At 37.3% G+C, this 15659-nt stretch overlaps 1 protein-coding gene across 3 annotated transcripts in view; it reads right to left on the minus strand.

Annotated features, from left to right (window-relative positions):
* Window positions 1-15659, minus strand: part of boi (brother of ihog) — a 265331-nt gene that overhangs the window by 11807 nt on the left and 237865 nt on the right. For all 3 annotated transcript variants that reach the window (XM_073971995.1, XM_073971997.1, XM_073971996.1), the window contains 3 exons: window positions 2777-3275; window positions 946-1905; window positions 730-868 (listed from right to left, as the gene is read on the minus strand). In XM_073971995.1, coding sequence (XP_073828096.1) covers window positions 730-868; window positions 946-1905; window positions 2777-3163 — 1486 coding nt within the window. In that variant the 5' untranslated portion in view covers window positions 3164-3275. The remainder of the gene's footprint in view (window positions 1-729; window positions 869-945; window positions 1906-2776; window positions 3276-15659) is intronic.

Below are 15659 nucleotides of genomic sequence, written 5' to 3' on the forward strand. Positions count from 1 at the left end.
CCGGATAAGGTTTTGTTATAGATGTTATCCGGATAAGGTTTTCTTATAGAAAATGTTATCCGTATGTGGGTTTCTTTTAGAAAATGTTTCTTAAAGAAAATGTTATGTTTTCTTATAGAAAATGTTATCAAGACAAGGGCTTCTTATAGACAATGTTATGCGAACAAGGGTTTATAAAAAATTATGTCAGTATTATGTTTTTTTTTTTTATAAACAAATCTTAAATTGTTATTCGGATAACGTGTTTATATACAAAAAAGTTTTCTGGATAAAGGTTTCTTCAAAGCATCCGGATAATGGTTCCTCATAGAAAATATGATTCGTATAATGGATTCTAATAGAAAATGTTATCCGAGAAAGGGTGCTTCTGTAGATCCTTTCGGGAAAGAAAGGGTGCTTCTGTAGACCCTCTCGGGAAGAAAGGGTGCTTCTGTAGACCCTTTCAGAAAGAAAGGGAGCTTCTATAGACCCTTTCGGAAAGAAAGGGTGCTTCTGTAGACCCTCTCGGGAAGAAAGGGTGCTTCTGTAGACCCTTTCAGAAAGAAAGGGTGCTTCTGTAGACCCTCTCGGGAAGAAAGGGTGCTTCTGTAGTACGGTTTCATATAAAAGATATTATCCGATTAAAATGTTTTTTTTTTAACTTATCGGATTAAACTTATCCGATATGTGTGTTGATTGTACCCGACCAACATCTAATATCTTAAAAAAATATTTCAAAGGGGTACTTACGTTTATGCTTCTTGCGTGAACCTTTCTTAGTGCCACCACCAACGTCTTCATAACGTGGACGAGGTGTGGCCACACCCGAAGATCCTGAGGATCCGGGGATTTGTTTTGGATTAAGTTTCAGAATATTTGCATCACTCGTCTGAAAGAATACAAAGGAAAACAAAAAGAAATTGATTGAAAATATCAGGAAACGATGGGGTTATTATGATCTCTTACCTCTCCAACTTCGTTTTTGGCAAAACACTGAACAATTCCTGCATGCCTTTTCTGGGCATGCTGTATTACCAAACGTCTACCATCGTGTAGAACTTCCGGATCCATTGATGTATCTTGACCATTTAAAAGCCAATATATGTCCGGATATGGATATCCAGCCGCCGAACATTCCAGCTCCAAGGTGTCACTTTCATTGGTAAGAGTGCTGGCTGGACCACGTAGAATAGAGGGCTTCTCAAAGACTATGAACTTTATGACATGAACTAAGGCCGGTGCAATACCATTATCCAAACGGCATACATATTGCCCCTGATCTTCTGGAACCACATCCACAATTTGCAGGCCATAGGGTACAATGCGGGTACGATTGTTGTTGTTAATATTAACAATGTTGGGAGAACTCCAGACAGCAATGGGAGGTGGGGAGCCCACTCCTGGACATTCTAATACCACTGTTTCCCCGGGCCGGGCTGTCACCTGACTTGGCGGTTCTTGGAGAAAATGAGGTCGTGTACGATCACTATAATTTACCAAAAGTTCAATGCGCTGTGGTAACTTCACCTCTTGACTGGTTATTGGGTTCATGGCAGTACAGGAATAATTGCCTGAATCTTTTGGGGTAACGGCATTTAAAACCAAGGCACCATTTGCTGGTATTAAATCGGATTGTGGTATTTTCTCACCGTTACGATAAAAACTCCAAATGGCAGCAGGATTAGAGGTTACTGTACCACATCGTAGAAGTATGCAATTTTTCGGTGCAACATTGTAACGTATCGTGTTGCGTGGATAACCATTTGAGTTGTCAATAGAGATGGAAACTAATGTTAGTCTCGCTGATAATGAGGCAATGGCTGCCGAACCGTAGATACCCAAACATTGATAATCACCCAACGAATCGGTTTGTACCACAATGCGTAACTTGGAAATGCGATCTAGATTGGTGATGTTATAGCCATTCTGTAAGAGGAAGGAAAGGAACGAAGGTAAGTTTAATTTTGTGAGGTTATGTTTTATAAAAAAATGCAGGTATTAGGCATTGGTTTTATAGGTATGGGGTTATTCTGAGCGTAAATTCCCCCTAAGTTTTGCTTTTGAAAGAAAGGGAGCTTCTTTAGACCCTTTTGGAAAGAAATTCTGCTTCTGTAGACCCATTCGGAAGGAAAGGGTGCTTCTGTAGACCCTTTCGGAAAGAAAGGGTGCTTCTGTAGACCATTTCGGAAAGAAAGGGAGCTTCTATAGACCCTTTCGGAAAGAAAAGGTGCTTCTATAGACCCTCTCGGAAAGAAAGGGTGCTTCTGTAGACCCTTTCGGAAAGAAAGGGTGCTTCTGTAGACTCATTCGGAAGGAAAGGGTGCTTCTGTAGACCCTTCCAGAAAGAAAGGGAGCTTCTATAGACCCTTTCGGAAAGAAAGGGAGCTTTTATAGACCCTTTCGGAAAGAAAGGGAGCTTTTATAGACCCTTTCGGAAAGAAAGGGAGCTTTTATAGACCCTTTCGGAAAGAAATTGTGCTTCTGTAGACCCTTTCGGAAAGAAATTGTGCTTCTGTAGACCCTCTCGGGAAGAAAGGGAGCTTCCATAGACCCTTTTGGAAAGAAAGGGTGCTTCTGTTGACCTTCTCGGGAAGAAACGGTGCTTCTGTAGACCCTTTCTTAAAGAAGCACTATTTATTTCCTTTAAGTTGAAACGGCGGAAATATAAAAAAAATACAAAACTTGTAAGGTTATGTTTCTGTTTATTTTAGGTTATGTTTTATGAACTATGTTTAATAGCCTGTTCCACTATGGCGATTCGAAACCAAATCGTCGTAATTCGAACGTATTTACTTACCTCCTGAGATAACTCCCTATAACCACTGCCATCTGCGGTGCGATTACTTGAATGCCTAAACTTCCATTTAAAACGATCTGGATTTAAATTCATTTCACACTCGAAGACGACTTCATCTCCCTTGGGAGCCACAGCCGATTCAGGTGAACGTACCACATGGACACCTAGTTGGGCATGACTGACACTTGTTACAAAAACAAGTAAGAAAATCACAGATTTTATGATGACAGACAGTGGTGAGGTAAAAAAGTTGCGGCAGGATGACAGCGGTGCTGATGATGAAGAGCGGCAGGATGGCGAAGACAACGTTGAGGTGGAGGCTGGCATCAACAACCTTTGCATTATTGATAAGCAGGTGCTTTTATGAAATGCATTTGTCGGCAACATTGTGCTTGTCACTTTTGTTGTTGTTGTTGCATAAAATTTGTAATGTTTATGTTGTTGTTGCTGTTGCTGCAGATATTGGTGCCCCTTCTTTAAATTCCAATTACATTGAGAACTGCAAAGAAAAAAGAAGAAGATCGAAACAGAAAATCCATTAAATTATTGTTACATTTTTGAACATCTGTACATTTTTATGAAAGGATGAATGGAATGGCTGAAGGAAGAAGAAAAAAAAAACAAATAAAAACAAGTCATTTCGTTAACCATAAATCAAATAAAAACGGCCAAGTTGTCATTACAAGAACTACGAATTGCAAGAAAACTACACATCGAACAAGAAATGTGTTCAGATCAGAGCAAAGCAAGGCTATGGACCAACGAACCTGCCAATAATCACCATTGCCATCAACATTATCAAAACCTTACCAAACTTAAGAAACATTCCATTGGCATTGGATCGATACCCTCTTTTCATGCGCTTCCTTCGATGATGGTCCACCCAACCAACGACAGCAACAACTGTAAGCCAGTTTTCTTCAGATGTTTGTAAAGTAAAATTTATTGCTAGATTTAAACCAAGGATAACATTCAGAGAGCCGATATTGAATCATAAAGAAAAACGCTGTTGCTGTCCATTTTGTTGGCTTTTGTGGGCAGAAAGACAAAAACAAAAAACAAGAATCGAAACAAATACCGAATCAGCCAACCAGTCATTTCAAGTCAATGTCTTTTGAAGACACATTCGGTGAGATGACTTTGGTGATCAATAAATATAAATTGCAACACATTCCAGGCTTGGTAGGGTAGGGTATATTTAGATTGTCATTCGTTTGGTAATTACATAGAATTATTCTGCTTTCAGTGTGGTATTCTATACAAGAAACTATTAATTAAGAGAGAGCGGGCTATTTTGGAACATCAGCCCAATTTCCTAGATTTTTTTTTTACTTTGGGGTAACAAAAACCTTATGGGTATATCAAGAGCACACATTAGGGAAATTTGGAAGGTTGTAGAAATCGAGAGAACTGTGTTTGGCAATATTCTCTTAAGGTGCCTAAGGACTCCTGTGCAGTCACCTGCCTTGAAAAAACAATCTAAGCCGGTATGATGCACTAAAGTTATTGGAGTTCTTCGTAAATCACATTGTGGCTCAAGAGAGTTGGTGTTGTTGTAAGTGTTTCTCATATAATCGATTGTTTGATTTTTCTGTTTAATTTAGCTCTGGTTTAATTTCCAGGTCTAGAAATGCGGCTCCTTCCACAAGCTGTGAGTACAAAGTTTATAAATTTAGTTGAGTAGATTTGCCAGTTTCTCTCCTCTAACGGTGGACCCCTCTACCGGGGATTGCGGATGATTGGGATGACTGTCACGATAACGTCCAACTAGGTACTACAACGAAAGCATATTATTATGCTGACATAGGGGAAGAATCTTCATCCCCTCATGTGAACGGTCCACTGAAGATATTACACACACACACACATGTGTACTGAAGATATTAGGCGGTGCCTTGTGATTGTTTCCAGGGTTGTGCTTAATGTTTTTGAAGTCTTCGGTAGACAGAAGAAGACTTTTTGAGGTCTTGTGCAGACAGAAGAAAATTTTTTGAAACTTCTGACCTCTAGAGGTCTTCTATAGACAAAAGAAGGCATCCTGAGGTCTTCTACATACAAAATGAAGATCTCTTGGCATCCCCTATAGATAAAATAGGACCTTTTATAGTCTTCTATAGACACAAGAAGACCTCTTGAGGATTTTTATAGACAAAAGAAGATCTCTTGAGGTATTCTATATACAAAAGAAGGCCTCTTGAGGTCATCTATAGACAAAAGAAAACCTCTTGAGGTCTTCTATGGCCAAAGAAGGCCTCTTGAGGTGTTCTATAGACCAATGAAGACCTTTTAAGTTTTTCTATACACTGAAGAAGGCTTCTTGAGGTCTTCAGGTGAATTCTTGAATCTTCTGTAGACAACAGAAGACGTCTTGAGATCTTCTATAGACAAAGGAAGACCTCTTGAGGTCGTCTATAGACAAATGAAGCCCGCTTGAGGTCTTTTATGGACAAAAGAAGACATCTTGAAAGCTTCTATATACAAAAGAATGCCCCTGAGGTCTTTTATACACAAAGGAAGATCCCATATAGATAAAGTAGTACCTGTTGTGGTCTTCTATAGACACCAGTAGTGGGATTCTGTAACTCATTTTTGCTATTACCGACAAAAATCGGTAAAATTAAATCGCAAAATTATGACTAAAAACATAAAGAAAAGTTGACATCACTGTTTGTGTCGGTAGAGGCTAGCGACTACTTTTTATTCATCGTTAACTTACCGAAAAAATTCGTTAATTATCGAAATTATAAGCATTTTAATTTTACCGACAATTATCGATAACAGCAAAAATGAGTTACAGAATCCCACTACAGATGACCTCTTGAGGTTTTCTAAGACGAAAGAAATGCTCTTGTGGTCTTCTGTAGACAAAAAAAAACCTCTTGAGGTCTTCTATAGACAAAAGAAAACCTCTTAAGATCTTCTTAAGACAAAAGAATACCTCTTGAGGTCTTCTAAAGGCAAGACAAGATCCATTTATGTCTTCAAAAGACGGAAGAACACCTTTTGAAGTCTTCTGTAGACAGAAGAAAACTTTTTCAATAGATAAAATAATACCTCTTAGGGTTCTTGTGTAGACAACAGACGACCTCTTGAGATCTTCTATAGTCATAATAAGACATTTTAGAGGTCTTCTGTAGACAACAGAAGACCTCGTGAGGTTTTCTATAGATGAAAGAAGATCTCTTGAGGTCTTCTATATACAAAAGAAGGCCTTTTGAGGTCATCTATAGACAAAAGAAGACCTCTTAAAGGTCTTCTATGGACAAAAGAAGACCTCTTGAGGTGTTCAATAGACCAAGGAAGACCTTTTAAGTTCTTCTATACACTGAAGAAGACTTCTTGAGATCTTCTGGAGAATTTTTGAATCTTCCGTAGACAACAGAAGACGTCTTGAGGTCTTCTATAGACAAAGGAAGACCTCCTGAGGTCGTTTATAGACAAACGAAGACCGCTTGAGGTCTTTTATAGACAAAAGAAATCCTCTTGAGATCTTTCATAGACAAACGAAGAGGTCTTCTATAGGAAAGAGAAGACCTCTTGACATCTTCTATAGGCAAAAGAAGGACTCTTAAGATCTTTTATAGACAAACGAAGACCTCTTAAGGTCTTCTGTAGACAAAATAGATTTTACGATCTTCTATAGACAAAAGAAGACCTCTTGACATCTTCTATAGGCAAAAGAAGGACTCTTAAGATCTTTTATAGACAAACGAAGACCTCTTAAGGTCTTCTGTAGACAAAATAGATTTTACGATCTTCTATAGACAAAAGAAGACCTCTTGAGGTTTCGTAAAGACAAAGGAAGACCTCTTGAGCTTGTCTATAGACAAACGAAGACCGCTTGAGATTTTTATAGACAAAAGAAGACTTTTTGAGGTCTTTTATAGACAAAAGAAGACGTCTTGAGATCTTCTATAGACAATAGAAGGCCTCTTGAAATCTTTTATAGACAAAAGAAGGCCTCGTGATGTTTCCTATAGACAAAATAGATTTTACGATTATATTTTGTGTTTTCTTCGACCTTTTTTGGTTTATTAATAAGTTGGGAATTAATTCAAGCTCGAGGTCTGTACTTTTTACGTAATTATTTCTTTATTCTTCGATATTTCGCAATTCCTATTATTCCTATTGCACACTATGGAGTGCAATATTTACAACAGATGACGATGGTAGTGATGCTACATTAGTTTATAAGTAAATATTAAGTTTGTTTTGACGTGTTTTTTGCGATTTTTATCTTCCTGAAGATGCAATTCATTGAATTGCGAAATATCGAAGAATAAAGAAATAATTACGTAAAAAAGTACAGACCTCGAGCTTGAATTAATTCCCAACTTATTAATAGATTTTACGATCTTATATAGACAAAAGAAGACCTCTTGAGGTCTTTTATTGAAAAACGAAGACCTCTTGAGGTCTTCTATAGACAAAAGAAGACTTCTTGAAGTCTTATATAGACAAAAAAGACTTCTTGAGATCTTCTATAGACAAAAGAAGACCGCTTGGAGTTTTCTACAGACGAAAGAAGGCCTCTTGAGGTCTTCTGCAGACAAAAGAAGGCCTCTTGAGGTCTTCTGCATACAAAAGAATGCCACTTGAGGTCTTCTACAGACAAAAGAAGGCCTATTGAGGTCTTCTACAGACAAGAGAAGGCCTCATGAGGTCTTCTATAGACAGACGAAGAACTCTTGAGGTCTTCTATAGATAAAAGAAGATCTTCTATAGATGAAAGAAGACCGCTTGAGGTCTTCTACAGACAAACGAATGCTTCTTGAGGTTTTCTACAGACAAAAGAAGGACTCTTGAGGTCTGTTACAGACAAACGAAGGCATCTTGAGGTCTTCTATAGACAAACGAAGAACCTTGAAGTCTTCAATAGACGGAAGAAGACTTCTTGAGGCCTTCTGCAGACCTTTTGAGGTCTTCTATACACAAAAGAAGGCCTCTTAAGGTCTTCTATAGGAAAAGAAGACCACTTGAGATCTTCTACAGACAAACGAAGATGTCTTGATGTCAAAAAGATGCCTCTTGAAGAAGGTCCCTATTGACTGAAGAAGACTTCTTGAGGTTTTCTCAATTCAATTTCAATTTATTTTCATAAATGGCCCATAATCTAGGTCCTCGCTTGTCTATAGAAATTCTCAAAAGGCCTAATTTTGATTGGGCCTATTCCGTTTGATTGGGTAACTTGTTAAGGGTGACAGTGATAATATTAATGATTACCTGTGCCTCACGACCTGTGACTAAATATCGATAAATATCGGGGTGACTTGGCTCATGCCAAGGACCATAAAATAAAATAAAATCGACAGTGATGGCAAATGGACTCTGGTTGAAGAGTTTCCTGAATATAGAAACCGGTTCCTGTTACTACTCTTGAGTGGGTATAATTGCAGGACAATGCATTGTTAGGTCTCCGTTTCATGATGCGATGACGGTGGTATTGACTAGAGAGCATATACTTTGTTGAAAACAACCGCCGATAAATGGTTATATCTAAGATAGATACTTTCTAACTTCTTAAGCTGTGCTAGGATGGTTCTGGTTGTTCTGGAGAAGAATCGTTCGATATCTGCGAACGCTGGTGGTTGACAATTAAGGGCACGATTTGTTTCACGATGTGGTTCATACATTTAACAGCTTGCTGGACTATTTGAATATGAAGAAGCTTAAACGATGCAGTCAGTAACTATCGGTCGATGTCTGATGGTTGACTACCTATCGCTTATAATTGAAGTCCATACAGGTGCAGCGTAATTAAGGACTGATCGTTTGACTGATTTGTAGATAGCCAAAAGAAACTACTTATCTTTACTCCCCGCGGTAACAGAGATGGCTTTGAGCACCTTGTTCCGTTTCAGGTCTTTAGACTTCAGGACTGACGCATGCTTGGAGAATGTAAGCAGGCTGTCGACGGTAACTCCAATTATTTTTGAACTTTGGACAGTTGGAATTGTCCCATCTTCGATAAGGTTGCAGAGGATTTATGTTGCGAGAGCTGTAAATTTCTTCTCTGAAGAAAGGTGGTGGCTGTGTAGCTGTTAATTTGGACCTCGAGTGCGCCAATGTCGACTCAAGATGCCAGTAAGGTACAATCATTCCCAAAGGGTTCTTCTCATGCGACAAACGCACTTAACCTTCTACCTCCTTTACAATATCATAACCTGGATAGTAATTTTCTTAGCCACTTCTTCACAAGGGATAGGGTGAACACAAAGTCTTCGAGTTGAGCGGTAAATATTTAAAAGTATCATCGCGACAGTAGGCATTTTTATAGGGTTCAGGCTCCAATTAAGAGAAATTCAGTGCTACTGGGATCTACATCCATAAAGGACTCTTTTATTTGATAGATTTTCAGGAGAAAAAGTTATTTAAGTTAGTTTAACATAATGCCAATTTTTTTCCAAGATGATTAGCCATGAAAAGGATCTAATACTGACCCCCATTACATCTCACCAATGTTTACATGAAATGGATGAAGCTTTAGGGTATCTTATATTCGACTTCGACTTGTGACAATATTAAGCCATGAAACTTTTCGTGCCCCCAGTCGCCTTGGAACAAAAAATGCCACACATAATGCTATGCTAGGATATTCTTAGCCATTTGGCTTAGTTACCAGTGGCACAGCATGTGTTCCATTGGCCATCAAGGCTATACAAACTGCGAAAAAGAAGATTACAAGTTCCGAATTACAAACCAATATTTAACAACTTCAACTAGTTTTGTTGAAATAGTTTTTGTTGTTGTTGTTTGCATCTTTGCTAAGGTGGAGTAGGTTTTGTTGAAACGATTTGGTAAAGTTCTCTCCCCATAGTTGGGGGTATCTTTGTTTACGATTGTCCTTTTAAATTATAGTAGTCGAAAAATAGCACAACCTGTTGTTTAAATGGCTGGGATGGCAGTAAATGGGAGCTATAATTTATGGAAGAGTATTTAAGAATATTTGTTGTCAATGTTCAAATGTTTGCATACATACATACATATTTTTAAAGAACCTTTCCAATGGGACAAGGGAGACTATTCTAATGTCAATGAGAGCAATGGCATGGCGTTTTCTCCCTCATTCTATCACAGCTATAAGTCATTTGAATTTTTAGTTATACATACATATTTTGTATTAATGATATAAACAATCATAGTTTTGAGCTTAACACCAAAAGTGTTATGGGAATATCGCTCATTAGCTTCTTAGGTAGCCGAGGTAAAACAAAATTTTGAAAATCTTTGATAATCTTTATAAAAAATCTTTAAAATTCCTATGAAAAAAATTTGAAACAATTTTTGTTTTTGAAAATTGTATGGATCCATCCCATAATATTTTATGGCAATTTAAAAATTATTGTGAATATTTTTAAGATGAGTTTTTGAGAACGGAAAACAAAAGAATGCCTTTCCTTTCCCCCATTAAATATTTATGTGCTTTTAAAACTTCAATCAAAAGAAAAAAGAGGCTGCCTTTTTATGATCCCCTCAAGAAAGGTGTGTGGGTCAACCAAAAAGTAATCTTAAGTCACACCAAATAACATCAAACCGCGACAAAGAGATCATCAATTGTCATTGCATTGCATCGCATCACCACCAACCATAATCTTGGCCCATCTTATGAGCTGATCATCTTTGTTTTTTATCGCAAAAAGAATCCAGCAAAAAATCGATAATAATCAACGAAAAAGAAAAGATCTGGAATGGATTTTAAGGCGTCTGCTTCACATTGGGCTTGTTTGTGTAAGTGTTGTTGTTTACCTGAGTGCCAGCCTGCCTGCCAATCCTTACTTAGTCAGGTTGTTATTCGCAATGCGTTGCCTTTGTTATAATTTACCAATTCAAATGGGCCATGAAGAACTGTCGAAACATAAAGAGAAGCGGAAAAATAAATGATCAGAAAAAAGACTGTATGGTCGACCATAAGGTGAAGTACAAAGTTCACCAAGGAAATATAGACTTGCAAACGTGGGGTTTTTTAAAGGACATAGAATACCAGAAAATAACAATTGAATGAAAAAGGCCTCTATCTAAAGAATAGCAGATTTTCAGAAAGGTCTTCTATCGACCAGAAAACCTTCCGAAAGGTCTTCTGTAGAAGGCCTTCAGAAAAATCTTCTATAGAATCGAGAAACTTCAGAAAGGTATTCTATAGACAAGAACACTTTCAGAAAGGTCTTCTATAGACTAGATCTTCTATAGACTCGAACATCTCCAGAAAGGTTTTCTATAGAATAGACCTTCGGAAAGTTCTTCTATAGAAAATAAGACCTTCAGAATGGTTTCTATAGACTAACAAATCTTCAGAAAGGTGTTCCATAGACCAGAAGATCTTCCGAAAGGTCTTATGTAGAAAATAAGATCTTCAGAAAAGTTTCTATAGACTAGAAAATCTTCAGAATGGTCTTCTATAGACCAGAAAATCTTCCAAAAGGTCTTCTACAGTCTGGAACACCTTCAAAAAGACCTTCTACAAAATAGGCAACCTTCAGAAAAATCTCCTTGAAACGACTATTTTTAGAAAAGTCTTTAATAGATTAAAATACCTTCCGAAACGTCTGCTACAGAATCGAAGGCCTTCAGTAATGTGTTATATAGACCAAAATAATTTCATAAAGGTGTTCCGTAGACTAGAAGATCTTCAGATAAGTTTTCTTTACACTAAAAGACCTTCAAAAATGTCTTCTATAGACCAGAAGACCTTCAGGTAGCTCTTCTATAGATTCGTAGACCCTCAGAAAAGGCCTTCAGAAAAGTTTCTATAGACTAGAAAAAAGGTCTTACAGAGAATAGAGGGCCTTTAGAAAGGTCTTCTAGAGAATAGAAGATCTAGGTCTCCTATAGAAGGTAAGACCTTCAGAAGGCCTTTTATAGAATAGAAGACCTTTTGGTAAGTCTTTTGATATACACAGAGACCTTCTATAAATTACATGACCTTCAAAAAGAACTTCAGAAAGGTCTTCTGTAGACCAGAAGATCTTCAGAAAGGTCTTCTAGAGCATAGAAGATCTTCTGAAATACCTTTTATAGAATATGAGACCTTCAGACAGGTCTTCTGTTGACAAGAAGACCTTCAGAAATACCTTTTGTAGAATCGAAGACCTCCAGAAAGATCTTCCATAGACTAGAAGACCTACAGATAGGCCTTCTATAGAATACTAGAACCTCAGAAAGTTCTTCTATAGACCATAAGACCTTTATGAAAAGTTTCTATAGATCTTCAGAAAGGTCTTCAACCGAATCGAAGGCCTTCAGAAATGTGTTACATAGACCAACATAATTTCATAAAGGTGTTCGGTAGACTAGAAGATCTTCAGATAAGTCTTCTTTACACTAAAACACCTTCAGAAATGGCTTCTATAGACCAGAAGTCCTTCAGGTAGCTCTTCAATAGATTAGTAGACCTTCGGAAAAGTTTCTATAGGCTAGAAGAAAGGCCTTACAGAGAATAGAGGGCCTTCAGAAAGGTCTTCTAGAGAATAGAAGATCTAAAGAAAGGTCTCCTATAGAAGGTAAGATCTTCAGAAGGACCTTTTAAAGAATAGCAGACCTTCGGGTAAGTCTTCTGGTCTATACAGAGACCTTCTATAAAATACAAGACCTTCAAAAAGATCTTCTATAGATTAGAAGATCTTCAGAAATATCTTCTATAGATTAGAAGACTTTCCGAAAGGTCTTCTATAGACTAGAAGACTTTCAGATAGGTCTTCTATAGACTAGAAGATCTTCAGAAAGGTCTCCTATGAAATAGAAGACCTTCAGAAATAGAATGTAGACTAAAAGACATTTAAAAATACCTCTTATAGAATCGAAGGCCTTCAGAAAGATCATCTATAGATTAGAAGACTTTTAGAAAGGTCTTCTAGACTAGAAGTCCTCCAGAAAGAGGTTCTTTAACATAGAAGACCTTCGGAAAGTTATTTTAAAGAATAGAGGACCTTCAGAAAGGTTCTACTATAGACTAGAAGACCTTTAGAAAGTTATTCTATAGATTATAAGACCTACAGAGAGGTCTTCTAAAGACTGGAAGATCTTCAGAAAGGTTTTCTTTAAACTAGGATGCCTTCAGAAAGATTTTCTATAGACAAGGATATCTTCAGAAAGGTTCTACTAAAGACTAGAAGAACTTCAGAAAGGTCTTCTAAAGAATAGAAAACCTTCAGAAAGGTCTCCTGTCTCTTGTAGAATAGGGAACCTTCAGAAGAGTCATCTATAGAAAAGAAGACATCAGAAAGGTTGTCAGAGAGGTCTTCTATACAATTGAAGGCCTTCAGAAAAGTTTTATGTAGAAGACAAGACCTTCAGAAAAGTCTTCTTTAGACTTGAAGACCTTCGAAAGGTGTTCAGTGGACTAGAATATCTTCAGAATGGTCTTCTATAGACTGGAAGATCTTCAGAAAGGTCTTCTAGAGAATAGAAGATCTTCGGAAAGATCTCCTATAGAATAGAAGACCTTCAGAAGGACCTTCTATAGAACAGAAGACCTTAAGATGGGCCTTCTGTAGACTAGAAGATCTTCAGAAAAGTCTTCTATAGACTGAAAGATCTTCAGAAAGGTTTTCTAGAGAATAGAAGACCTTCAGAAAGGCTTTCTATAAAATCGAAGATCTTCAAAAAGGTCTTCTATAGGCCAGAAGACTTTAAGAAAGGCCTTCTAAAGAAGACCTTCATAAAGGTTTTTTACAGAGTATAAAATCTTCACAACGGTCTTCTACTAAAAAGACAACTTTCAGAAGAGTCTTCTAGAATAGACTATTTTCAGATAAGTCTTCCATAGACCAGAAGACCTTCTATGTAATCGAATACCTTCAGAAAGACCTTCTTTAGAATCGAAGACCATCAGAAAGACCTTTTATAGACTAGAAGACCTTCCTAAAGGTCTCCTATAGACCAGAAGACGTTCAGAAAGGTCTTCTATACACTAGAGGTCATCCACAGACTAGACGAGCTTTAGAAAGGGCTTCTATAGAGTAGAATATTTTCAGAAAGAGGTTTTATAACCTAGAAGACCTTCAGAAAGTTATTCTATAGACTTGAAGTCCTTAAGAATGATCTGCTATATAATAGATTACCATTAAAAAAGTCTTCCGCGCAATAGAAGACCTTCAGAATTTTCTTATTTAAAATTGCAAAGCTTCCAGAGGATTCTTCTACAGGATATACAACCTTTAGAAATTTCTTCTAGACAACAGAAGACCTTTAGAAAGGCCTTCTATAGAAAAACAGACCTTTAGAAAGGTATTCTATAGATCAGAAGAACTTCAGATAGCTCACCTATATACTAGAAGACCTTCAGAAAAGTATTCTATAGGATATAAGACCTTCTGCAAGTTATTTTTTAGAATGGGAAAGGATTTTAGAAAGGTCTTTTAAAGAATTCGAAAGGATTTTCTATAAAATAGATGACCTCCAAGAGGATCTCTTATAGAATGGAATTGCCTTCTGTTTTTGAAGGTCCTCTATTTTAGAGAAGGTCCTTTTGAAGGTCTTCTATTACAGAAAAGGGGCCCTTTTGAAGGTCTTCTTTTGTATAACAAAGTCTTCTGAAGATTAAGCCAACATACTGCCACAACAACAATAACAACATGTCTTCTGTAGCGTACAAATACACATCTATCTGTCATTCATCCCTGGTCTGCTTCATTTATTTAAGTTTTTTGTTGTTTTTGTTTGTGCAGCCATCAAAATCACCATCAGCAGCCTTCTCATCAACAATCAGTGTCCACATCATTGTCAGCCTTAACTGTCGTCGTCATCGTCATTCTCATCTTGAGCTTTGGCCATCAACTTATATATTCAGGGCTTAAATGGTTTATTTTTGATTTTCTTATTCTTCTTCTGCGCAACTATTGTTGATGACGATGATGAAGATGAAGTAGCTCCAGTTTTAAATGGAATTTCAGGCCTTTTGTATTTAAGCCGCCTTTAGCATTCACAAATCAACAGAATTACCATTGCCTGGTGAATAACGTAACGACGAAATGCCAGTCAGGACGAGTGTGAGTGTGTGCGTGTGGAAGAATTAATCGCAAGAATGAAAGAAAGAACTCTTGTTTTAATAGCCTCTCCGCAAGTATGAATAAATGTAGATTCTTCATCAGAAATGCACACGGTTTTAAATATTCAGCCATATAGATGTATGATTGGGCAAATGGAATGTGAATTTGTTTGCTATTGAATCCTTTAAGTGTGGACACCTTGCAGAACCATAATAAGTTATTAGCATCTTTAAGGAAACTCACTTCAGGGATAATTTTCATTGCAAACTGCTGTGGTTGGAGCTCATGTACTTTGTACAGCCCAATATTATTTCCAAGCTTAATTTAAGTCCCAAGAGGTACCTACCGATTTCATGTATTTCAAAGGGTTTGGTAACATTTCCCCAGCAAATAAGCTGATTTCGAATTCGCTACAAATGACCACCAGAAAAGTGTTCTTCAAAAAATTCCTCTTTTGAATAGTAGACCTTACAGAAGAGTTTTCTGTAAAAATAGAAGAAATTCTGAAGGATCCTCTACAATAACAGACCTTCAAAAGTGTCTTATATGGAATAGAAGAAGGTGCCTACCGATTTTACAAATATTTTTTGGTCGGAATTTGTGTTTCATTTGTTAAGTTTACATTAGGCAGTTTTTCTTGCGGCAATTTTCACTTCGTTGTTGACAGAGAGTGATCAGAAGTAAGATGCTCATATATGCCTTCCCTCTCTCTCCCTCAAACTGACGACCTAATACCATAAAATATCTATCATCATGGAATTTACTTTGTTTACCATTTTGAAACTCATACCATCTTCCCAACTGTTTCCATGAATATCTAAAATGGCATCCCTAACATCGACAGCAATAACCTGGCAACCTGCTGCAGCTTAAATACTCTACGCGCGTTAAAGTGTAGA

The sequence above is a fragment of the Musca autumnalis genome, unplaced genomic scaffold (genome assembly GCF_047663935.1).
Source record: "Musca autumnalis isolate F117 unplaced genomic scaffold, ASM4766393v1 scaffold_3, whole genome shotgun sequence".
NCBI lineage: Eukaryota > Metazoa > Arthropoda > Insecta > Diptera > Muscidae > Musca > Musca autumnalis.